This window comes from Malus domestica, chromosome 11, assembly GCF_042453785.1.
Source record: "Malus domestica chromosome 11, GDT2T_hap1".
In the NCBI taxonomy this organism is placed as follows: domain Eukaryota; kingdom Viridiplantae; phylum Streptophyta; class Magnoliopsida; order Rosales; family Rosaceae; genus Malus; species Malus domestica.
The window spans coordinates 24,795,155-24,822,680 of NC_091671.1; the positions used below are offsets into that span (position 1 = coordinate 24,795,155).

Consider the following 27,526-nt stretch of genomic DNA (forward strand, 5'->3'; position numbering starts at 1 on the left):
TAATCAAACGAATAAGTTCGTTAAAAGACCACGGGTTAGTAGGCCCAATGGGCTTCGAACGTGAAGCCCATTGACTTAAGTTGTATGACAACTTAATGACTATTAATTCACAAAGGCCCAAAAGCCCAATAAAACCCTTGTGGCCGGCCATGTTAGAAGAATGGCTTTTTGGTTCTTTAGGTCACTTATTTGAAGGGACTATATAAAGGACTTTATAGCCTAAATTCATTAAGGGTTTCTTTTTAGGAAATTGGAGAGAACACAAAGCTCTCATTTCTCTCTAAAGAGGCCGGCCACCCTAGAGGAAATTAACTAGCAATCTTGCTTCCTCTAGGTCACTCATTTCTTCATCAATCCATCCTTGGTGTGGAGACTTAGAGGTTCTCAATTTTGGGAACTTGGAGAATCTATTCTTCCATCCAAATCCATGGATCTAAGAAGCAAAGAATGAAGGCCCTCTCCTTGGGTGATTAGCCTTTGCTTATGCAAAGAGGAATCTACAAAGGTATAAATTTCTCAACTCACTTTGTTTTGAGTTGAGTCTTGGTTCACCAATCTACTAGGCTTTGAATTTCATGGGTAATGTTTTGTTTTTTAGTGCATGCTAGCATGATTCCGCCTTTAATTGTTAATTGCATGCTTATAGATGTTGCTCAAATGAACATGTTTTCACAAAATCTTCCTTCAAATCCGTCCTCAAATCAACTCCGCTGTCCCAACCATTGCTTGCGGTTTTCTCTATTTTTAAAACCAAATCTCTCCAAATTTGAGATGGAATGGGTAGAGGAAGGGTTCTAGAGTGTTTCCCATGAGGTTTCTTGAAGCAATTCGCCGGAAAAATGGGTGGAAATCATCGAAATTACACATGGGTGCCGACCGGGTTAAGAACGGGCCAAGGGGATCCGGCCGATCCCCCGTGCCACTCTCTCCCTCCTTTCCTCCTTTCCCTGATTCTGATTGGTCAGTCTCTCTCTCTCTCTCCTCCCAATTTGGCCAGCTCCCTCTCTTTTCTCTCCCGGAGCTCCTGCATCTCTCCCTCTGGTTGGGAAGCTTGCCCAACCTCTTCATCTTCCTCTTCTTTTTCTGTCTTTCCTTTCCATCCGCACCATCCATTTCTTCTTCTTTAAATATGGGCCATCCAAATAGCACACCAGATTTTATAAAGGAAGAATCCATATTTTTTGAAATTAATCAAATTGATCAAATTTCAAACCGCTTGCGCCCACGCGTCCGTAGTGACGAATATTACGAGGATAGGCTAAGAAAGAAATTCTTAGGTGACATGACACCGCAAATAATCTCAGTCAACACACGTGTCTCGAAAGGCAATTTCGTAAAATCACTTAATGAAATTATAAAAATCAATATTTTCCGGGACGAACTGTTACAATCTTCCCTCTTTTAAAAATTTCGTCCCCGAAATTTCAAATAACTTGCTAGATGCAAAAGACTCAAAAAAAAGAAGAGTACCATTATATAAAAATACTTACACAAGGAAGAGATCAAATTAGAGCGGTTGCATAAAAGAGAGTGCCATTCCGTCGCGATCGGATTGCAATTATTCCTCTTTCATGCCTCCAAGCTCATACCTTGTTCCTTCCTCGTCAGTATAGTAATATAACATCCACAAAATCCATCAAGTAAGAATACCACTTACTACGTAATGGCTTAAGAAAAGTTTACGGATATGAAAAACAACTATCAATATAGAAACCTTCAGTTCAAATACTTGCGCCAAACTTAAAACCAAGAGTAGAAATAACTCACTCAACATTTGCAAAATCAGAAATACTCAAATAAATAGAATAGTCTCATAGAAGATGCTTGCACACAAAATCAAGATTCAAAATGAAAATGGTCCTTGCCAAACATTTGTCGTGACATGAACTTCGAGAAAGTTTGAAATATAACTAATTAGTAATTACTATTAAAGATGAGCCGTCTTGCCCACTAGCTTAGAGAACCCAAAATTAGGCCATTGATATTATTGTTTGCGGCCTATAATGTCGATAGTTCAATGTTGTCTCAATAAGTTAGTAAGAATCATCTTGCTCCTTGAATGCAATTATGTCCAAATCATCTGATTTGTGCCTCGATCGCAACGCCATTGAATCTTTAAGCGCATCAATCTAACTGCTAGGAGTGCTTGATATCCATGTACTCCCCAAATTATCAAGTCCTAGAATGACGTCCTGAAAGATGCGTGTAAAAGAACATATATCATCAAATATTTCCTTCGCGACTATTCACTAGCATTGCTCACCAAATCAAGAATATAACCTTTGAAATCTAAAATTTGAGAATCCAAATCTTTATCGACAACATTCAAGCGATAATTGTAATTTCAATCTTACATGGAGAGTGTCGTCAATATTACTAGGCTTCATACTTTCCCCAAAACTAAGCTGAAATCCATTCCATTCTCAATACCACATGAAATTCCTTTTTGGTAAGTCCAATAAACTCATGAGGAGATTGCACTTCGAGATTTCTTGTACGCATCGATATAAAACTGGCGCACGCCTTCGCCGTGACAATGTATCGAATTACTCATCGATCGAATGAAAAAATCATGTCAAGAAGACTAAAGCATACTCGAAAATCCGAGAACCCCAAACAAGGTCATCACATTCAAAGTTCATGATATCCAACTGATTGGTTGTCCTTACCCTTACCAAAAACAACTTCCAGAATACTCAATCACCAACGGTAATGATCTAATCCACAGAGTAATCGACAGGTGATTGAGGAATTAACGATTCCAACTAGATTTCAATATCCAAGCAATTCTTCTCGAATGACTATCTGTCCTTGAAAATAGTGTGAACTGCAATAGGGTAGGCATGTACCAAAGTTGACCAAATACACTCTCAGCACAAGGAATGAATATAAAGTCATGACCAGAAATGATGTTGATCCAAGTATAGCTCCCTCAAAATCAATGGAAGAATGGATTGATTGCCAAGTCAATCCATAAACATCAAGGCATCACTATCACTCCACATGTACCAAAATACTTCTTACCATAAGCTTATAGTAATTATCCCGTTTGCATCTGGATATGGTAAGTGATGTAACTCATTTAGACAATTTCTTGGAGAATCCAAATAACGTCGCAACGATATTCAAGGGTTAACTATAAAGGAATGAGGGAGACTAAAATACTTAGGATAAAAATCATCTGTGCTACGATGCTCAGTAATTACGTTTGCACAACTGGGATAATACATGATAGTGCAATCATAGGCATTAATTTAATCCCTCCAATGCTGCTGCTAGCAACTTACTCTGTCCAAAGGTAAGTGTAATTAAAAACCTCCAAAGTTAATGAAGGTTTTGGACACACTTGTCCACAAAGAAATACCAAACTATTTTCAAATGAAAAATGACCATTGTTACCTCTAAACACATATAAGATGATTCATCTTTATTGGTTCCACTGCTAGGAAGCATAAGTGTTATCCCATCTTGATGCATTTACTTAACCAACATCCGAGAAGAGACGTCACCTTAAATTCCAAAATTTCTCGTTGCTACCAAAGGATGTAAAAACCATATAAAGAAAAGGCAACACTTAAACTATCAAAGATCTTCATTCATAACTCACATCACACACTAAACCTACTTCTTCGATCAAAAGTGATGCAGAACACTATAGCTGTAAGTTCGCCCATCAATAGTCGATAACCTCAATAAGACCAAGAATATCTTAAATCTCACGACACTTTGTGAGGATTTCGACCTTCATCCCTATAACTCTTTTTGAAATGAGAAAAGAATACCATATGTAAAGATGACACCTTCCAAGATAAGTATCAATCTAAATAAAACTGGTGTATAAGGAAAGTAACTCCAACCGTCACTTAAGGAAGTGACTAAATCTAAGTAAAATCCCAAAGTTCGAAGTTCCATAAGCAGGAGACTTGGTTGAATAAATTCCTTAATCGATAAACTTTAGAACGCAACATCTGAACAAAGCCTTGCTCGTGTTCACGTACTACCTTTTCAAACATTGTGTCAAAATCATAAAATTTCTATGACACAATCTTGATCCTCCAAATACCTGATTACGATGCTCATCTGCAATTCATGTACTATCCAGTACTCATAACCTCAGGAAAGACTTTTCAATTCTTGAAGTAAAACATGCAATACGGCGAATTACAATTATATCCAAATAATAATCTAGTTCGTTTTCTAATTGTCCGAACTAGTATAAGAGTCCAAAGTAGCTCTCTCATAATGCCATCATCTTCTGGAAACAACCAATAAGAAACTATGGTTGCCCAGGAAGTTGAACTGTATATCCTCAAACATTCTTCTGCTCTAACTAAAAGCAGGCTCGCCTAGACTGAGAATTTCCTTCAATCACATCAAGTGGAGCCTCGACTTTTAATTCCTTTTATATCTCCACACCTGATTGGATCATGAACATGGACTTTTATATCACATTTATATCACAAAGTGAGAGAAATTAATAACAACTCACCTTTCTAACTTAGCTAATCCACCAATGCTTGTATTCAAAATTCTAACGCCTTTTTTAAAGGAAAGAAAACATCATCAATACTCTAAGCTTTAGGGCTGGAAGAACACAGCTTCTCTACTTAAGTAAGGCTATCAATAATTGAAACATCACATGAGCATAGCTTAGGTTCAACACCATGGCTATTGATTCTCACATCCTTTACACATACAAGATACTCTTCACTAAGGGTGTACAATATCACTTTCCAAGTCCAATCATACACCCAAAGTGATACTTCCAAAGTGATTTTCCATTAAATGCTATTACTTTAGCACCATCGTCACACGAAACTGTCCTAGAAAATTAACAAGGTAGACTTCACAAGAATTCCAATAGGTAATAATCCAATAGATACTGTCAAGGAATCAAACTATTTCGGAGTTCCAATCTCAACAGTTTAATGCCGATGGCTAGAGGATAAGTATCAGATTAATTGGCAGAGTATCTGATAACACCCAATGATGCGCTAACCCTAATTTAGGCCATCCTCTTTCCTCTGATTCGCCCCTTGATAGAGAATTTATTCTCTTTAATTATGAGAACATTCGCCGGAGTGCTCTTTTAAAACATCAAGAAATCGACCCAACCACAAAAACTTAGAGAAGCTACTACATTTTCTCGTAATCGACGAGGTGGCAAAACCAATAATGCTCACATCACGCGTGTGATGAACGCAATAATGCCCAACTTATGCTCTGATACCAAACTGACACACCCCGATGCGGAATGTCCACTAGGACTCCGAATCGAGCTGTGCTGGCCGCCACCTGGAAGGTGACGAAGCCATAAAGTGATGATAAGGAAAGATGCAAATAAATTTAAACCTAAAGATGCCTAAATAATAGAGTGCACTGTGCTTGGGTATGAACCCAAATCACACGTGATGTCAGAGCATAGTCAAGTACAGCAATGTAGGTAGAAACCATACCCACAAAAGTAGCCACCTTAATAGGGACATGCCACAAATCCTCGTCGATAAGGAACTTTGCTACTAGAACCTGGAGGGGCGCAAAACAAAAAACGTGAGTGGGCGAAAATAAAACTTTTCAAGAATATCTCATTTATCAACATTCATAACCCCTCGCTGAAAAACCTGTATACTTTCCCAGAAAATAATTTATATAACCATATATATCAGCAAATATCTCAAATCACAATCCTTTAACACTTTTTCAGAAAATATGCCATACAATGCATCGAAACATAATATGGATGCATCAATATAAATCAGGTGAAATGATAAATCAACCAGAGACCCTGCAGCTGGTCCTGTACGGTTAATTCTATAGCTCAATATCCAATCCAACCGGAGTCACCAACTATCACCTGTACGGCACTACTCTACACATAAATCGGAACTACCTGAAGTAGTTTGTACGACAAGAATGGTGTAAGAATACGCTCTAGTGCTTTTCTCATCAATAGCTGTATAATAATCTAAAGTCTCATACAGTTGGAACCTTCTCATGGTCTGTACGACATGTCGGAACCCTCTATTGGTCTCTACGACATGCACCTACTTGGATCCAAGGTGAGCGTGTGGTGCCAGGTGAATAATATAAGCACTAACACAGGGGTGCAGGTTATGAGCTCTCAACACAAATCACATCATCATTAATTCATATAAACAATATAAACTCACCTGATACTCAGCTGTGCGTCCACAGCGCCATTTGATATATATATGCATCAAATATTAATTCATATATTTCATGTATATGTATGCATGCCATTTTAAAACATGCTTTCATTTAAATCCAATTTCTGGGAAAAATCAATAGTATATAGGTATATATAGAAAACAAATGCCCACTCACCTGGGGTCCGCGCTACGACTCCCTTACATCAGAACCAAGGCGTCCCGAATGCTCGGCGCCTAAAACAGTTATCAAACCACGTCTCAGAACTCTTTCCATAGAATATGAAATTCACATAACACACATGCACAAGGGCATTCAAGAATAATGCGAGACCCGCTGATCAAAGGTCAACCGTCGACTAAGTTCGACGGTATGGTCATAACCCCACATAACTCAATCTGAAAGATTCACAACTCAAATTTCTGATCCGTCACTTCCCAAGATACAAATTAAGCTTCTAGGACAACATACTAAAATTTCGTTACGATCCGACGGTTGGATCTCCGCCAATTTCCAAAACCGAGTGGCGGTTAACCTTTTATTTTATGAACTTACAAATCCAATTCGGGAAGATCCATATGTCGGATTTCCAATCCGTAAGTTCCTACATTCTTCAAATATTACATACTACTACGTATCAAAGTTTGGTGACGATCCGACGATTGGATTGTCGATTCACCTTTTGGCCTAACCATGAATCGTATCGAAATTAAGTCCAAATGATCAACCAACGTTAAGCCACTATCAAAAATGAACTCAGGACATCAAATATAGCTTAAAAATAACATTGGTGGCCCACTGGCCACATGCCACCGCACGTGCCACCATGGGTGGCGGTCGACCGCCCCGGCTTGCCGAAAATTCCAACTATTTCAAAAAATTACCAGAATTTACAGAAATGAAGATCTCAATGAGTAGAGCAACTTTCATACGTGTGGCCAAGTCCAATTCGGTCGGCAAGGCCTCCGATTTCAACAAAACCCGTCGGAAAACCCTAGATTTTGGGTGTGCTCAATCTGTCCTCAAATCAACTCCGTCGTCCCAACCATTGCTTGGGCTTTGTTCTAGGCCTGAAGAGGATGCCATGGGTGGTGGAAATTGAAAGAAATTGCTTCGGGATTAGGTGATTCGAAGCCAAGGCCGCTGCACCCCTTTCTTGCGGTTTTCTCTATTTTTAAAACCAAATCTCTCCAAATTTGAGATGGAATGGGTAGAGGAAGGGTTCTAGAGTGTTTCCCATGAGGTTTCTTGAAGCAATTTGCCGGAAAAACGGGTGGAAATCATCGAAATTACACATGGGTGCCAACCGGGTCAAGAACGGGCCAAGGGGATCCGGCCGATCCCCCGTGCCACTCTCTCCCTCCTTTCCTCCTTTCGCTGATTCTGATTGGTCAGTCTCTCTCTCTCTCTCCTCCCAATTCGGCCAGCTCCCTCTCCTTTCTCTCCCGGAGCTCCTGCATCTCTCCCTCTGGTTGGGCAGCTTGCCCAACCTCTTCTTTTTCTTTCTTTCCTTTCCATCCGCACCATCCATTTCTTCTTCTTTAAATCTGGGCCATCCAAATAGCACACCAGATTTTATAAAGGAAGAATCCATATTTTCTGAAATTAATAAAATTGATCAAATTTCAAACTTTAATAACTTCTTCGTTGTAGCTCTAAATCACGAACCGTTTGTGCCCACGCGTCCGTAGTGACGAGTATTACGAGGATAGGCTAAGAAAGAAATTCTTAGGTGACACGACACTGTAAATATTCTCAGTCAACACACGTGTCTCGAAAGGCAATTTCGTAAAATCACTTAATAAAATTATAAAAATCAATATTTTCCGGGACGGATTGTCACATTATCCCCCACTCAATTTTTTTTTTTTTAAATATGCCAAGAAAATTATATTGTTAGACCATATTTTGTAGACCAAATTAACGCTGCAACTATTGATAGTTATATTCTTTCTTTAATAATTTAAATCTAGACATCATCTATCACATCATTTAATTTTATAAAATATGTACTATCATCAATTTTCTTTAAAAGAAAAATAATCATCATTTTGTACTCTCTCTCTCCATTGAAAATATCAACTGTATGGAAAGTAGAAACACAGCCGTAGAAAAGCAATATTTAGTTGCTGGCTCTCACCTACCCAATGTCCAAGATATTACGAGAGGCAACTATCAACCACATCCTGACAAGCATGGTATGTATTTAATTTTCCAAGCTTCTCCATACGAAGATAATGGATTTGTAGCTCATAGCTTCTCCACACGAACATAATGCATTCCTCGGTGAAAGATTTGATTATTCGATTTATCTTTGAATTTTGGTTCCATTAACATGTTTTCTCGTTTCTTTCAACTGGGTAGTTGCCATAACTTGGAAGCACACTAGTCAACTTTTAACATGCCATGCATTTAATTATAAGATTGCTCCAAGTATACTTCGCTCGGATATATGAGAATCAATCCATATTTATGCAAAGTATGGGCAGCTTTTGAGGGTCAAATTACAAAGTAGCTGCTAACTGTGACTTCTTTATTTTCAATTTAAGAGATCCAGGCACGGTTTAGATACAGACTTTGTGGATTCTTTGTTGGAGTTTTGAGGCTTTCAGTGTCCCACATCGGGGAACATTTAATTCCCAATGGCCTTTATATAGGTCTAGTCCTTTAATATGGTAAATACGATTTGGATCATTTGGAAATGGATTGAAGGTTTGAGCCTTATGGCTGTGTGGATTAGTCTTGTATAATATAGCCTAATATAATTAATATTAATTAATCAAGACAAGGCCCTTGTGCCTTGGAAGTTAAAATTAATCCAAGTTCATTAATTTTAATTTTGGATTAAGTTTTTAAATAACATATTAATTAAAAACTGTTTTGATTAAGAGACAACTTTTAGAAAGAGTTGTGTATTTTCAAATACGTTCAACAGATATTTGAAAGGGTGTGAAATAACCTATAAATTTACAGTCTCATTTTCCAATCTTTTCATCTCTTCCTCTTTCTCTTCAGTACAAAACTTCCAAAGAGTAAATGACACACCTCGACCCGAATTAGGGCATGCTGGCCGTCACGTGACGATGACGTAGCCATGTGCACAGTGCAGAAGCAAGAAGGATAATAGAGAATACGAATAATTAAAAACCAATTCATAAAAGTACTAGCTAAGATAAGTGCTAGAAAATGTGTGAATACACAATCAGAGCATAAGTAGCCTAAGTTCAGTCCAGAAAACCAGTACTAATTAAACAACACCTAAAGATGTCCTACATTGTGATATTTTGTCACAACCTCTGTTCAATCCTCACAAGCCACCAACGGACAAACTTACCTAAAACCTGGAGGGGCGCAAAACAGAAAACGTGAACGGGCGAAAACAAAGCTTTTCAAAACCATTTCATTAACAAATGCTCTAACCCCTCGCCGTAAAACATGTATAATTTTCACAGAAATAGAATGTTAATAAATACCTATATATATATATATTCAAATCATTCTTCACATATCCATAATCATAAGTATGCCATGCAAAAAATATAAACAGAATAAGTAACTTAGGTGAAGATAAATTCTTGGAAAATAACATATTAGCCAGAACCACTACAGAGGTCTATACGGCTGAATTCATAGTTCATTAGTCAATCTAGCCGGAGTCACTGCAAGTGACCTATACAGCACTACACTGCACACGAGTCGGAACCACTGTAATGGTCTGTACGACAGGGCTGGGTGTAATATAACTATGCTCTTTACTACATTCTCATTACAACTGTGTGATAAATCGCTAGTCACCTATGAGTCGGAACCACATATAATGGTCTGTACAACAAGACTGTGCACCTAAATTGAATCCAATGTGAGCATATGATGCGGGATGTGACATTATATATAGGCCTGTGTCATATCCTTGGCTAACTCACTAATATCGGGGTGCAGATATATGAGCTCTATGCTCCTCAATTAATCACAACCGTTATTCACATTCGCAATTCATAACTCACCTGGGGTTTACCTGAGCGTCCACAACACCACAATTATATATATATATATATATATATATGCGAATATCATATGCATATTCTAAATGTAAAACATTTGGCATGGCAATTTAAGTCATAACTCATTTAAATGTATTTTCTGGGAAATATACCAAGCATATACATATATATTCAAAACCAAAAGCCTACTCAAGGGTCGTAGCCCCCGAGTCGCCCTTGACTGTGCTCGTCCTTAGGATAAGTCTCCCCTATATGCGAAACAACTATAAAAACGTTAATTGAAAGCACATAACCAAGACTGGCTAATAACTTCTCATACATTGCTCAAATAAGGTATATAAATATACCATCACGATCTTCACAACTTCATGAACACGCCCAAATTTTTAAAATAATTTTTGGAGCCCTCACACTCCGTCACGCGCATGGCCCTACCCGTGGCCACGCGCAGGGAACCCTAACGGAATCCCTTAACCCCGTTAGGAATATTCCATTAAAAGGTAACAAAAATCGTTAAAACTAACCAACGTCGTTAGGAATATTCCGTCGTCTCCTACCTTCGAACTCTGGCGACCGTCGCCGTCCCAAGAAACCGGAAAAACTTTAAAACCTTATAACTTCTTCATTTTTGAACCAAAACTCATGAAACTTAAACCAAATTGAAGCTTACAACGAGTAGAACACATTCTTACCAATTTCAAGCTCCAAAAATCATAGTATCTCGCCGGAGAAGACACGATAATTCTAGCTAACTTTCAAACTCGCCAAACTTGACTTCCCGACGTCCAATTTGCTTGGTTTTTGTCATCCGACCTTCGTAAGAACGTCCTAAATCTTCCTACGAGCTTAAAATCCTCTGAAACATCCATAATTACGACCATGTGAACAGTACTCAAATCGGAGGTGATGGTTTCTCAGGTTTTACAAGCTTTCAAGTCCTAAAAATGGTACGAATGGACTCAGGAGCTTGTAGGGAATAAGAACATTACCTTTTTAATGTCGATCTGTGTGTGAAAGTTTGAGTTCAAAGTTCGTTCGTACGGTTTGTACAGAAAATAGAAAGAAGTCCGAGAGGGAGGAGAGAGAAAGCACTAAAGTGGTGGAGAGTGTGTGTGTCCACGTTGGTCACCCACCAAAACCAACAAAACTAAGTCCTTTTTAGTTTCCCTTAGTTCTAAACTTAGGAAAATAATGCATGGGTCCAAAACCTTAGTACACCATACACACAACACACTATAACATCCAAGGGTATTTTAGTAACTTCCACGTTTGAGACCAATTAATATTCCAAAATTCTGGGATGGGCTATCACAATCTACCCATCTAAGTAAAATTTCAGCCTCGAAATTCATACACAACAATACATCTACTAATAGTTATAAAACAAGCGTGGATACATCTCTCTCATCCGATCATCTGTCTCCCAAGTAGCCTCTTCCACTGAGCGATTTCTCCACAATACTTTTACCAAACGCACGATTTTATTTCTCAGAACCTTATCTTTCCAATCCAAAATAGTCACTAGCTCCTCGTCCTAAGTCAAATCCAAATTAATTTCCAATGCTTGAGGAGGTATCACATTTGAAGGATCTGCAACATAATGACGAAGCATAGAGACATGAAAAACATCGTGCACTTTGGACAACACTGGAGGCAACTCAAGTCTATAAGCAATTTCATCGACTTGCTCGGTGATCATATATGGTCCAATGTATCTAGGGCTTAGCTTACCCTTTTTCCCAAACCATACCACATCTTTCCATGGTGATAGCTTCAGAAATACCTAATCACCTACATTATACATCCGGTTAGTGGCATGCTTGTCTGCTAAGCTCTTTTGTCGATCCTGGGCCGCTTTCAGGTTAAACTTAATTACCTGAATATTCTGAGTAGTTTCATCCACAATCTTCGAGCCCACCAAAACTCTTTCACCAACTTCTGACCAACATAATGGCGTTCGACAAGACTTTCCATAGAGTGCCTCAAATGCTGCCATACCAATACTTGAATGGTAACTATTGTTGTAGGTGAACTCCATCAAATCCAAACAATCATACCAAACATCGCCAAACTGCAGCACTGAAGATCTCATCATATCCTCTAATGTCTGAATAGTTCTCTCAGATTGACCATCTGTTTGAGGATGATATGTCGTACTATAAAGTAATCTTGTACCAAGAGCCTTCTGGAACGCTATCCAGAAATTAGAAGTGAATCTAGGGTCCCGATCCGACGTAATATCAACTGGAACACCATGGTACTTCACAATCTTCGATATGAATAACTTAGCTAATCGACTTAATAAGTGTTTTTCCCTCTCTAGAATAAAGTGTGCTGACTTAATGAGCCAATCAACTATCACCCAACTGTTGTCATAACCATTTTGCGTACGAGGAAGCTTGTACAGGAAATGCATGGTAATATTTTCCCATTTCCACTGTGGAACGGGAAGTGGCTGCATCAATCCAAAAGGTTTCTTTCTTTTTGCTTTAACTTGCTGACAAATGACACACCCACTCACATATTCAGCAATTTCTCTTTTCATACCCTGTCAATAATAAAATGGTCGAATGGTATGATACATCTTGGTACCTCCTGGATGCATTGCATATGCCGAAATATGCGTTTCACAAAGGATTTGTTTCTTTAACTCTGCATTATTCGGCACATACATTCTGCTCTCCTACATAAGCATACCATCAGTTTCTCGAATTCTGAAATCTTTCTTCTTCCCCTGATTCCTTGTTTGAATTATTTCCTGGGTCTCTTCATCATTCATCTGAGCTTCAAGCACTCGATCAATTAAAATTGGCCTAACTTGAAAATTAGCAAGTAAGGCTTCCTCTCGATCTTCCACTCCTAACTCCACTCCAGTGGACCTCAAATCCGTAAGAAGAGGAACATGACAATCATAGATAGCATTATGTCTAGCTGGAGTCTTCCTGCTAAATGTATCCGCCACTGCATTTGCACGACCAGGGTGATACTCAATCGTGCAATCATAATCAATAAGTAACTCAATCCATCTTCGCTGCAGAAGATTTAGATCCCTCTGAGTAAAAAGATACTGAAGACTCTTATGATCTATGAAGATCTTACATTTCTCACCATAAAGATAATGTCTCCAAATCTTCAGAGCAAAGATGATAGCCGTTAACTCTAGATCATGAGTAGGGTAATTCTTCTCGTGAGGTTTCACCTGTCTCAAATCATAAGCAATCACCTTACCATATTGCATCAATACACAACCCAAACCATTCAAAGAAGCATCACTGTAGACCTCAAAATTACCATTATCATCTAGAAGTGCTAAAACAGGTGCATAAGTGAGCCAATACTGTAAACTTTGCTCACAATTATCATCCCACTCAAACTTAACTTATTTTCTAGTCAACCTCGTTAATGGCAAAGCAATGACTGAAAAATCCTTAACAAACCGTCTATAAAAGCCTGCAAGGCCAAGAAAACTTCGTACCTCAGTGACGGTTCAAGGTTGCTCCCAATTCTCCGTAGCTGCCACTTTTTGAGAATCCACACGAATGCCTTGAGCTGATATAACATGTCCCAAAAATGCCACCTGATCTATCCAGAATTGGCATTTGCTGAACTTAGCATATAACTGGTGTTCCCTCAAACTTTTCAACACCAATTTAAGATGTCTAACATGCTCTGCTCTTGTATCAGAGTATACCAGAATATCATCAATGAAGACAATGACAAACTTGTCCAAATATGGTTGGAATACTCGATTCATTAAATCCATGAAGGCTGCTGGTGCGTTAGTCAACTCGAATGGCATCACAAGAAACTCATAATGACCATATCAAGTCCTGAATGCTATTTTTGAGACATCTTCACTTTTAATCTTCAACTGGTAGTAACCAAACCTCAAGTCAATCTTAGAGAACACACGTGGCAATGGATAACGGTTCTTAATTGTTACTCGATTCAATTTTCTGTAATCAATGCATGGCCTCAAAGTTCCGTCTTTCTTCCTCACAAATAAAATTGGAGCTCCCCAAGGTGAAGTACTAGGTTGAATAAATCCCTTATCAACCAATTCCTGCAACTGAACTTTCAATTTCCTTAACTCAGCAGGAGCCATTCTATACGAAGTCAAAGATATAGGATTCGTACCTGGAAGCAAATCAATAGCGAACTCCATATCTCTGTCTGGCGGCAATCCAGGTAAATCATCAGGGAACACATCCAAAAAATTCCTAACCACACGTACATCTTCCACACTACTAGGAGCATTATCATTCAACACCACATAAGCCAAATATCCCTAACAACCCTTCAACAACAATCTTTTGTCTTTCATGGTGGAAATAACACCATGCCTCACCCCGCTAGGCTTTCCTACAAATGTAACTTCGGGTAATCCAGGACGATGAAAAGTAACTGGCTTTCCACAACAATCTATCTTGGCACGATTGTAGTGCAACTAATCAGTGCCCAAAATCACATCAAAATCAACAATGTCTAACGGAATAAGGTTAGCCGGCATAACAACATCCTCCACCATCACTGGACATCCGGGGTATACCCGATCAACATAACATATGTCCCCTCTAGGCATAGAAAACTCTAAATCATATCTTAGAGGTGTAGGGTAAGGTTGCGTCATTTTGACCAAATGTATAAGAAACAACAAAATGCGTAGCACCACAATCAATCAATACTTTAACAAGCAAAAGACCAAGAATATTTAACGTACCCATGATTAAATCAGAATTGTTCTGAGCATCTTGCAGTGTCATGTTATGGATACGTCCCTGATTCTGCTGTCGTCCACCACAACTTCTGTTAGCATGAATACCACGTCCTTGTCTTGGCTGACTAGGCTGCCTCGAAGATCCTGCACTGCTAGCATCAATCTCTACCTGTTGGGGTTGTCCCCCTGGTACCACTGGGATCCACCTGCCGAATGTGGCGGATACGATATAGAACCTCTCTGATACTAAGGGTCTTACAAGTACTGATACTGCCCTGTAGTATAAGGAGCGGTGTCGCCTTGGTAATGATAAGCACCACCACGACCAGTCTGGCCATAACCACTAGGTCCTGAAGCTTGTTGGATCGGTGCAGGTGGTGGTAGGGAAGCTTGTTGGGGTCTTTGCTGATTCTGAGGGCAATGAGCAGCCCTATGCCCCATCTATCCACAAGTATAGCATCCACTGCTGCCTATCCTACACTTCCCAAAATGCCTATTATTACATCTGCGGCATAAAGGAGCACCTGAACCACCAAAATCTCTCTGCCTTTGAAATCTAGGGCCTTCAGTAAATCTACCACCTCTCATCTGAACATTAAAGCTCAAACCTCCACTAGAAGAGCTGGAACTGACACCACTTCTCTTAAAACTTTGGGTCTTACGAGGTCCCTGAGAAGTTTGACCTTTACCTCTATCATCTCGCCTCTGGTTCCCGTTCTTCTCTTCTTCATCTTCACTTTCACTGGGCATGTTCTCTGAGTCCTTAATCCGCAATAAAACCTCATAAAACTCCTGGTAAGTGGCACAGGGAGTCGATGTCGCTATAGAATGCCATTTCTTAGTATTACCCAACCTGAAACGACGGAGCATCTCAACTGGATTAGTAGCGACCTTCGGATGATAGAGGGACAAGTCAATGAATCTCTTATAATATTCATTTACCATCATCTTCTCCTGCATTAATTGAGTAAACTCTTGTTTTTTGCGATCAATATACTCAGGGGGAATAAACCTTTTCTGAAACAACTGTTTAAACACTTCTCAGTCCGCAATTTTCTCTCGGGTCAGTTGATAGGACTCTTGTCTCTACCAAGACGTAGGTTCCGGACCCAAAAACCAGGTAGTCGTCTTGACCCACCTATTAGGAGGAAAATTCCCTTGACTCTGCATCACACGGAAGGTTTTCTCAATATGATTGATCTATTTCTTCGCTCATTCGTGCCCCTCATTCCCCATAAAATGATTCAGCTTCATATTATAGACAGTCTTAAGAGGCGTCATTTGAGGAGGATGGCATGGCATTAGCCATAGCTTCCCCTAATTACGCAATATGAGGGAAACTAGGCTCAGTTGGGTAACGTGGCTCTCTACGAGGTGGCATGGTTTTGACAGAAGACATCATAATGATTAGAATATTCACAAACAATACAGGACTGCTTAACCTAGGCTCTGATACCAAACTGACACACCCCAACCCGAATCAGAGCATGCTGGCCGTCATGTGAAGGTGACGTAGCCATGTGCATATTGCGGAAGCAAGAAGGATAATAGAGAATATGAATAATTAAAAACCAATGCATAAAAGTACTAGCTAAGATATGTGCTAGAAAATGTGTGAATACACAATCAGAGCATAAGTAGCCTAAGTTCAGTTCAGAAAACCAGTACTAATTAAATGACACCCAAAGATGTCCTACATAGTGATATTTTGTCAGAACCTTCGTTCAATACTCGCAACCCACCAACGGACAAGCTTACCTAAAACCTGGAGGGGCGCAAAACATAAAACGTGAGTGGGCAAAAACAAAGCTTTACAAAACCATTTCATTAACAAATGCTCTAACCCTTCGCCGTAAAACATGTATAATTTTCCCAGAAATAGAATGTTAATAAATACCTATATATATATATATATTGAAATAATGCTTCACATATCCATAATCATAAGTATGCCATGCAAAAAATATAAACAGAATAAGTAACTCAGGTGAAGATAAATTCCTGGAAAATAACATATTAGCCAGAACCCCTACAGAGGTCTATACGGCTGAATTCATAGCTCATTAGTCAATCTAGCTAGAGTCACTGCAAGTGACCTATACGGCACTACACTACACACGAGTCGGAACCACTGTAATGGTCTGTACAACAGGACAGGGTGTAATATAACTATACCCCTTACTACATTCTCATTATAACTGTGCGATAAATCACTAGTCACCTACGACTCGGAACCACATATAATGGTATGTACGACAAGACTTTGCACCTAAATTGGATCCAATGTGAGCATATGGTGCGGGATGTGACATTATATACAGGCATGTGCCATATCTTTGGCTAACTCACTAACATCGGGGTGCAGGTTTATAAGCTCTATGTTCCTCAATTAATCACAACCGTTATTCAGATTCATAATTCATAACTCACCTAGGGCTTACCTGAGCGTCCACAACACCTCAATTATATATATATATATATATATATATATATATATATATATATATGCAAATATCATATGCTTATTCTAAATGTAAAACATTTGGCATGATAATTTAAGTCATAACTCATTTAAATGTATTTTCTGGGAAATATACCAAGCATATACATATATATTCAAAACCAAAAGCCTACTCACTGGTATGTCGAAGGGTCGTAGCCCCCAGGTCGCCCGTGACTGCGCTCGTCCTCGGGATAAGTCTCCCCTATATGCAAAATAACTATAAAAACGTTAATTTAAAGCACATAACCAAGATTGGCTAATAACTTCTCATACATTGCTCAAATGAGGTATATAAATACATCACGATCTACACAACTCCATGAATATGCCCAAATTTTTAAAATAATTTTTGGAGCCCTCACGCGCCGTCACCCGCCTGCAAGGGCACGGCCCTACGCGCGGCCACGCGTAGGGAACCCTAACGGAATCCCCTAACCTCGTTAGGAATATTCCGTTAAAAAGTAACAGAAACCGTTAAAACTAACCAACGCCGTTAGGGATATTCTGTCAAGTTTGACGGAACATTCCGTCGTCTCCTAGCTTCGAACTTCGACGACCGTCGCCGTTGCAAAAAACTGGAAAAACTTTAAAACCTTATAACTTCTTCATTTTTGAACCAAAAGTCATAAAACTTAAACCAAATTGAAGCTTACAATGAGTAAAACACATTATTACCAATTTTAAACTCCAAAAATCACGGGATCTCGCCAGAGAAGACACTACAATTCCGGCAAACTTTCAAACTTGTCAAACACGACTTCCCGACATCCAATTTGCTTGGTTTTTGTCCTCCGAGCTTCATAAGAACATCCTAAAGCTTCCTACGAGCATAAAATCCCTCGAAACATCCATAATTACGACCGTGTGAACAATACTCAAATCGGGGGTGATGGTTTCTCAGGTTTTAGAAACTTTCAAGTCCTAAAAATGGCACGAATGGACTCAGGAGCTTGTAGGGAACACGAACATTACCTTTTTAACGTCAATCCTTGTGTGAAAGCTTGAGTTCGAAGTTCGTCCGTACAGTTTGTATGAAAAATAGAAAGAAGTCCGAGAGGGAGGAGAGAGAGAGAGAGTACGGGAGTGATGGAGTGTGTGTATGTGTGTCCACATGGGTCACCCACCAAAACCGACAAAACTAAGTCCTTTTTAGTTTCCCTTAGTTCTAAACTGAGGAAAATAATGTATGGGTCCAAAACCTAAGTACACCATATACACAACACACTATAACGTCCAAGGGTATTTTAGTAACTTCCACGTTCGAGACCAATTAATATTCCAAAATTTTGGGACGGGTTGTCACAGTAAACACACAAAACAATTCGCCATAATTCTATAATCCAGTGCATGTTGTAGATTTAGATTGTTGTATCCTGGTCGAGCAGACGTCGTAGAACCATAAGCATAAGAGTGGGATGGATGACACACCCCGTCCCAAAGGAGGGCATGCTGGCCGTCACGTGAGAGTGACGTAACCATTTACACAGTTCGGAAGCTTTAAAGATACAATTACTAAGATGTAACACCCGAGGGTGAGTCCTACGTTTGTGAATTCTGTCAGAACACTGTTGGATTCCTCGTGGCCACCAAAGTTCTGCTATCTTAAACCTGGATGGGTGCAAAACAAAGTTGAGTGGGTCAGTAAAACAAAGTTTTTCAAAAATCATCTCATTATCAAAACGCTAACTCCTCACTGTAAAACCCGTATACTTTCCCAGAAATATGTAATACGTATACTTGTCTCAAAACCATACTCAGAAGTAGTGATATGTGAATTATATGCCATGCCAAAATATATATCTCATCAAATCATATAAGTAACTCATAAAAAATAATATGCCAACCGGATCCACCTATAGTGGCCTGTATGGCTGAATCTATAGCTCATAATCAATCTCATCAATCTTATCTAGCCGGAGTCATCGCAAGTGACCTATACGGCACTACACTGCACACGAGTTGGAACCCCTGAAAAGGTCTGTGTGACAGAACTGGGTGAAATATAGTTATGCTCACGCTATCCTCTCCTGATAGCTATGTGATAAATCGCTAGTCACCTACGAGTCGGAACCACCTCTAATGGTCTGTACGACATGTCGCACCTCTAATGGTCTATACGACATGCACCTAAATTGGATCCAATTGTGAGCATATGGTGTGGGGGTGACTATATATATATACAGGCCTGAATCATCTCTACTAAATCACAATCACCCTAGTGCAGGTTTATGAGCTTTCAATCATATCAACTCAACAATTACATAATTTAATTTATGAACTTACCTGCCACTTACCTGTGCGTTTGCAGCACCAATCATGCATGTATGCAATTACTAATGCATAAATAATTAGGCATATACTTTGCATGGCATTTCATATCACATTTCACTTAAATTGATTTCCTGGGAAAAATCTCATTTATATAGGTATGTACGGAAATAAAAACTGCCCACTCACCTGGAGTTCGCCCTACAACTCCCTAGCACAACACATCAAGGCGTCATGACGATCGGCGCCTAGAACAATCATCAAATCAAACCTCAAAAATCATATCGATAGAATATATAACTTATATAAAACACGTCACTACGTAGTTCTATCCGGAAGATCTGCAACTCAGATTTCCAATCCATAACTTCTAGAGGTCCACAATATATCTCTAGAACAACATCCTAAAATTTCCTTACCATCCAACGGTCGGATCTCCGTCAATTGTCAAAACCAAGTGACGGTTAACATTTTATTTTATGAACTTACAACTCCAATTCCGGAAGATCCGTAAATCAGATTCCCAGTCCGTAAGTTCCTATAATCCTCAAATATTACGTATTACAATGTATCAAAGTTTGGTGACGATCCAATTGTCAGGTCGTCAATTCACATTTTCACCTAACCACGAATCGTAACGAACTTAGGTTCAATTACTTAATTTACGTCAATCAATTATCAAAACTGAACCTAGAACATTAAACACATGCTAAGAATGATATTGGCGGGCCACTGGCCACGCGCCGTCGCACGGGCCGCCCCGGCTAGCTGGAAAATCCAACTATCTCAAAAAATTATCAAAATTTACAGAAATGGGTGAGTTCTAATTCATCCTCAAATCAACTCCGCCGTCCCAACCAATGCTTGGGCTTTGTTCTAGGCCTCAAGAGGATGCTATGGGTGGTGGTTATTGGAAGAAATTGTTTCGGGTTTTGGTTGAATTTGAACAAGAAAGTCACGGCACCCACGAGTGCGTTCTTCACCAAAACCACCATCAAATTTCATGATTTTTGGGGTGAAACATGAAGAGGGAAGGTCTAGATGTTGATTGGGAGTGGTACCTTGATCCAATTTGTGCGAAATCCAGTGAAAATTGTCAGAAAAATAGATATGGGTGCGCGGGTACACGGATTGGGGAAAACCCGTTTCTTCCTTTTTTCCCCCGCTTCTCTCCCTTCTCCTTTCCCTCCTTTCTTGCTTTCTGATTGGTCTAGCCTGATAGGAGCATATTTATGCGACTTAGTTAGCTTGTTCTTGCGCATTTACGTTGTGTTTTCTTGGTTATTTTAGTGTTTAAAGTCATTTTTGTGTGTTTTCAGATTCTAAGGACATAGTATGCAAGAAGATGCATTTTGGAGGCCTTTGGAGCAGTTTCGGGTTTGGAATGGATAGCAAATGCATGGAGCAAGGTGGATGGACGAAATTGAAGACTAAAGAGGCTAAGAATGTGAAGAATTATTGTACAAAGGATAAAGAACTCAGCCATAAAAGGGTGTCACTCCACAATGCACCTTCAATGCCGTGCAATCACCATTGTATTCCCTTTGGATTCCCATGCCATGCTTAATCACCCTTGTCCCCTACATTATTTCTGATTTCATGCCTCAATACATTTAATTATTACACTCAATTGCTGCATACCTCTTGTTCCCTTCACCCATCAGATTTCATACAACTTTCACAACCATTACATGCACCAATTGATGCTCCATCAGCCACCTTTGGAATCCCATGCCGTGTGCAACACATGTGGCTGCACCTTTGACTCATTTCTGAAACATTTCACCTCCCTTTTCATTTCTATTCAATGTGCACAATCATTCATGCTCCCTAGCTGCAACACCACTCCATTTTACCCTCCATACTTTGCATCATTACTTCATTGTCATCCTTGGACCATTGCACACCACAAATTCACCCTCCTTGCTGTGCACTTCCTCCATTGCCTAACCTGATTCTCTAGGGTTTTTGGGGCCTATATATACATGTTTACACCCCTTGGCCAAAGAGACCACCTCCCATATTCATCATTCATCACAGAAAATTCGTCCATACACACCCTAGGCAGCAAAACACCCCAAAAACACCATTCTAGTGCCCAGAAAACATAACAGCCACTCCACCTTCTTCCACCCTCTTTGCCGAGTTCTCCACCACCCTCCAACCATCAAACACTCCTCCACACTCACCCTAAACCTTTCCATACCATTCCCCATCCATTCTACACCATAAAACTACCCAAAACCTGTCCACAAACCAATCTGCCGCAAGCAAGGGAAAGGAGAAATCTTGGATGCACTTGCTGCCAAATTGGAGCATTCTAGGTGTTTTCTTTCTTTGGATTTTAATGTCTAATTCATGTAATCTTTGTTTTGCTTTAAGTATGATCGGCTAATTTTGTTTTGGCGAAGGGTGTATTCAAAACCATGATTATATATGTGAAATAAGTTGATTACTTCCAGTTATCGTTGCATAAGTCGTGAATACAATTTGCTTAACCGTTGGATTTAGAACTTATTCTTGCATGTTGATTGAGAGTGCATGCTTAATTTGCATGCTTGAATTTGGTGCTAGGTTATAAATTTGTTTCACCTAATCGTTATGAATTTATATTCGCAAGTAGTGAAGGTCGCTAGTCACGATCGTGTTAAGTAGATTCTTGGCAAAATTATCATGCTTTTCATAGTTACAAATGCCTTGTCGATGCTTATGATTTCCAAAGAACGTAATGATTCTAACTTGTGTCCTTATCATGCTGTTCATATAGAGAACTTGTTAGGAATAATTTGTTTGCGATGCATATTCATCCAATTCAATGATTCTAGGGAAATCTGAAGGTTAATTTAAGTGGACCTAATTAACTTGGAGTGTCGAGGTTCATAACTTATTGAATTGATAACTGGAAATTGATTTACGTTGCATATATTTCATGTGTGGAGAAGAAACCCTTAGCTATTCCATCATCCATTGATTCATCACAATTTTGTCTTACAATCTGTTTTCTTTACAATCTGCCAAATTAATTTAATTTCGTCCAAACACAATTCCCCATATTTTGTTGAGTCTTAGTCATTCAAATCTGTGTTATTTTGTGTTCTTAAGCATTTGGAGTCATAAACACTTTGGATTCCGTCCAAATCAAGTTCTAGTTTCTTTTTGAGTCAATTTGATTGTTTTAGGCAATTTTGAATGCTTTAAATTTGTTTTGAGTCATAGTAGTCTTGTTAGAGTCTTTAAGTTTAGTTTTTGTGTTTTTGAATCAATTTATATTAGATTAGCACCCCTAGTTAATCCCCGGTTAGAACAATCCCTACTTACATCATTACTACAATTGTCACAAATAGGGTTTAATTTGTGTGTTTAGTTATTTTACGCATCAAATTTTGGCACCGTTGTCGGGTATTGACAAAGTCGCTAATCCCTTGTCTTGAGTCTTGTTTAAATTGTTTAGTTTCTGTTTTGTTTTAATTTTGCACCGTGGGTGTGTTTTGTTTTTGTGCCGTGTATAGGCACGTTATTTCCTTACTTGTGCCGAGTCTATTAAGTTGGTTACTAACTTTGTTTGCTCTTGTGTGTGGGTACTAGTTTATGACCCGCAGCTCACAACCTGTTCGTGAGCATATCTTCAACTTTGACAGTGATTTTGAGAGGATTTTGAGAAGGAAAAAGAGGTAGCAAAAGTCTAATCCTCCTAGTCCCGAACCTGAATTAGAAGAGCAAGAAGTTGAGGTTGAAGAGGAGGCCACGGCAAGGTGTGAAGAGGAAGTACCAACCATGGCAGTAGACAATCGAACCATCAAGGAGCTTTCTGCCTCGGGTTTGGCCAATGCAGCCCCTCTTTGCATCCAATACCCTAGGGCAGACCCTGAGAAGACCGATGAATTTGAGTTGAAATCAAGTTTGCTACATCATATACCCAAGTTCCATGGGTTATCAATGGAGGACCCCAATAAGCACTTAAAGGAGTTCGAAGTAGTATGCTCAAGTATGACACTGGTGAACGTGGATAGCAACATATTGAAGATGAAAGCTTTTCCCTTTTCTTTGTTGGAGAAGGCCAAGGATTGGTTGTATGAGTTGGGTCCCGGAACTGTCACATCATGGGAGAGTATGAAGCGAGCCTTCTTAGAGAAGTTCTTTCCGACATCACGAGTCATTCTTCTTCACAAGAAGATTTGTGGAATTCAGCAAAGCCAAGGTGAATCTTTTCCAACTTATTATGAACGTTTTAAAGCTCTTGTTGCTTCTTGTCCACAGCACCAAATGAAGGAGGAGCTACTTCTTCAATATTTTTACGAAGGTCTTTTACCACTTGAACGACAAATGTTGGATGCATCCGCGGGAGGAGCTCTAGTGGACAAGACACCTAGGGATGCCAAAACTCTCATTGCTAATCGAGCACTCAATGCACAACAATATGAAGGTGTTGGGCAAAGAGACACCCCACGTCCACATCATGTAAATGAGGTAAGTTCTATTTCTAAGTTACAATCCCAAATGGCTAACCTTACGTCTATGTTATCGCAGTTTGTTGAAGGCCCTAAAGCCCAAGGAACTATAATTTGCGGTGTATGCTCCATTCAAGGACACCAATCTGATCAATGCCCTCAATTAATTGAGAATGGAGGGTGGGAATCTGCCAATGCTGTGGGTTATGGGAATCAAAACCAACCAATGGGTGATCCCTTCTCCAATACATACAATCCGGGATGGCGTGACCACCCCAATTTCAGATGGAGAGATGCACCACAATATGGCCAACAAAGTGGATTCCGACAACCCCCGGGTTTCTTTCCGAGGCCAATGGCACCACAACCACCTCCTCAAGCACAATCATCCCAACCCAACATAGGTACGTCTATGAATGACGATAAAACATATCAGTTACTAACCACACTGGCGCAGGGAATGCAGAACCAAGCAAAGGAGGTTAATGAGCTAAAGAAGCAAATGGGCCAAATGGCCGAGTTTTTGGGACAATTCCGTGAAAATGGTAAGTTACCAAGCACTACGGTGGTCAATCCCAATGGTGGTTTCGAATCTGCAAAAGCTATCACATTAAGAAGTGGAAAAGAAGTGAGAAACAAGGAAGATGAGAAGATACAAATTGAAGAAGAGGAGCAAACTTACCCCACGGCAAGGGTAGCATCACCCATGCCGCAGCCATCTAAGACCTCTCATCCGTCCACCCCAGGTAAGATTGTCCCAAATGTTGTGATTTCGAACACTAATCCGCCAAATATTCCTTTCCCTCGCAGATTTGCACAATCGAAGAAGGAAGAAAGCGAAAAGGACATTTTGGATACCTTTCGAAAAGTCCAAGTAAACATTCCTTTACTTGATGCTATTAAGCAAGTGGCCAGGTATGCAAAGTTTTTAAAAGAGTTATGCACAACTAGGAAAAGAATTTCAACTAAAGAAGTTGTGAAAGTAAGTGAAAATGTATCCGCGGTTTTGCAACGAAAGTTACCTCCAAAGTGTAAGGATCCAGGGAGCTTTACTATCCCATGCATAATTGGAAACACTAGATTTGAACAATGCATGTTAGATCTAGGTGCTTCTATTAATGTTATGCCATATTCCATTTATGCATCAATGAACCTTGGTGAGTTAAAACAGGATGGTGTTATAATTCAATTGGCCGATCGTTCTAATGCATATCCCAAGGGAGTCCTTGAGGATGTTTTAGTGCAGGTCAATCATCTTATCTTTCCTGCAGATTTTTATGTCTTAGAAATGGAGGATTCGAGCCATGCTCCATCATTGCCAATCTTGCTAGGCCGACCATTCATGAAAACAGCGAGAACAAAGATAGACGTGTTCATGGGAACATTGACCATGGAGTTTGATGGGGACATTATTCGTTTTAATCTTTCTGAAACCATTAAATATCCAATTGAGGACCATTCTTGTTTTGCTATTGACATTGTTGATTCTTTGGCACAGGTACATTTGGATCGAATGAACGACGATGCACTTGAAATAGCCTTACTGCACGGCATAGGAGCAAGAAATTAGGGTGGGGGAATCCTTGCAACCCACGGCGTGGAATCTGATCATATTGCCGTGCCCCCTTGTGGTGAAGTATTTGAAATGGTCGCGGCCCTCGCGTCGTTACCCTCACAATCTGATAAGTCTCCACTCTCAATTTTAGATTCGGTTTTGGCTAACAAGTTACTTCCATCAATTGTGCAGCCACCTCCACTGGAGTTGAAGCCATTACCTTGTCACTTGAAGTATGTTTTCTTGGGAGAAGATCAGACATTACCCGTCATCATATCTAGCTCACTCACGGCCCAAGAAGAAGACAAGTTGATAAGGGTGTTAAAGGAGCACAAATCTGCCATTGGATGGACCTTGGCGGATATCAAAGGCATTAGTCCCACCACGTGCATGCATGGCATCCTTTTGGAGGAGGGAGCTAAGCCATCTCGGGAGGCTCAACATCGCCTTAATCCACCCATGTTGGAAGTAGTAAAGAAGGAGGTTATAAAATTGCTTGATTGTGGTGTTATATACCCTATTTCTGATAGTCGTTAGGTGTCTCCCGTGCAGGTTGTTCCAAAGAAGTCCGGAGTCACGGTGGTGAAGAATGAAGAACAAGAGCTTGTACCCACTCGTGTGGTGACCGGTTGGCGTGTTTGTATTGATTACAGGAAGTTAAATGCCATGACAAGGAAGGATCACTTTCCGTTGCCATTCCTGGACCAAATGTTAGAAAGGTTAGCCGGTTATCAATTTTATTGCTTTCTTGATGGATATTCCGGATATAACCAAATTGTGATAGCTCAGGAGAACCAAGAAAAGACAACGTTCACGTGCCCCTTTGGCACCTTTGCATACAGGCGCATGCCATTTGGTTTGTGCAATGCCCCTGCGACATTTCAACGATGCATGGTGAGTATCTTTTCTGATTATGTGGAGAAAATTATTGAGATATTCATGGATGATTTTAGCGTGTTTGGTAATTTATTCAATCATTGCTTGAGTAATCTGACCTTAATTTTGAAACGTTGTGTTGAAACGAATCTTGTGCTTAATTGGGAAAAATGTCACTTCATGGTTAAGCAAGGTATTGTTCTAGGACATATTATTTCTGAAGAAGGCATTGAAGTGGATAAATCTAAGGTAGACCTTGTTCGTTACTTACCCTCTCCAACTTCGGTTAGAGAGGTTCGTTCGTTTCTTGGTCACGCAGGTTTTTATAGGCGTTTCATAAAGGATTTCTCCAAGATTGCACAACCACTATGCCGATTGCTTTAAAAAGAGGTGGCTTTCAAGTTTGATGATGCATGCTCCACGGCATTCAAGCAATGAAAAGAAGCTCTTACTTCGGCTCCCATTATCACACCTCCAGATTGGAGCCTTCCATTCGAGTTAATGTGCGATGCTTCGGACTATGCGATTGGTGCTGTTTTGGGGCAGCGAAAGAACAAACAACCTCATGTTATTTATTATGCCTCTAGGACACTAAATGATGCTCAATTAAATTACTCCACCACTGAAAAAGAATTACTTGCTGTGGCATTTGCATTAGATAAGTTCCGATCATACTTACTTGGTACTAAAGTTATTATTTTTACTGATCATGCAGCTCTCAAGTATTTGCTCACGAAAAATGAGGCCAAGCCTAGACTAATTCAATGGATGTTGCTTCTATAAGAGTTTGACATTGAGATTCGGGATAAGAAGGGCGTGGAGAATGTGGTGGCTGACCACCTAAGTCGAATGCTGCATGAGGAAGCATCGCCAATTTCTGAAACCTTCCCCGATGAGCAATTAATGTCTATTCAGGTAAGTGAGCCTTGGTATGCAGATTTGGTGAACTTCCTGGTGTCTAAACATATCCCTAGCACACTTAATAGGAAT

General features: G+C 39.7%; 1 protein-coding gene across 1 annotated transcript; it reads left to right on the top strand.

Annotated features, from left to right (window-relative positions):
* Positions 1-23,431: 23,431 nt before the first annotated feature.
* On the top strand, positions 23,432-25,675 carry LOC139189499 (uncharacterized). The gene is made up of 4 exons (XM_070808458.1): positions 23,432-24,055; positions 24,185-25,020; positions 25,392-25,500; positions 25,604-25,675. Exons 1-4 carry the CDS (start codon positions 23,432-23,434, stop codon positions 25,673-25,675), a joined length of 1,641 nt encoding a protein of 546 aa, XP_070664559.1.
* The last annotated feature ends 1,851 nt before the right edge of the window (positions 25,676-27,526 follow it).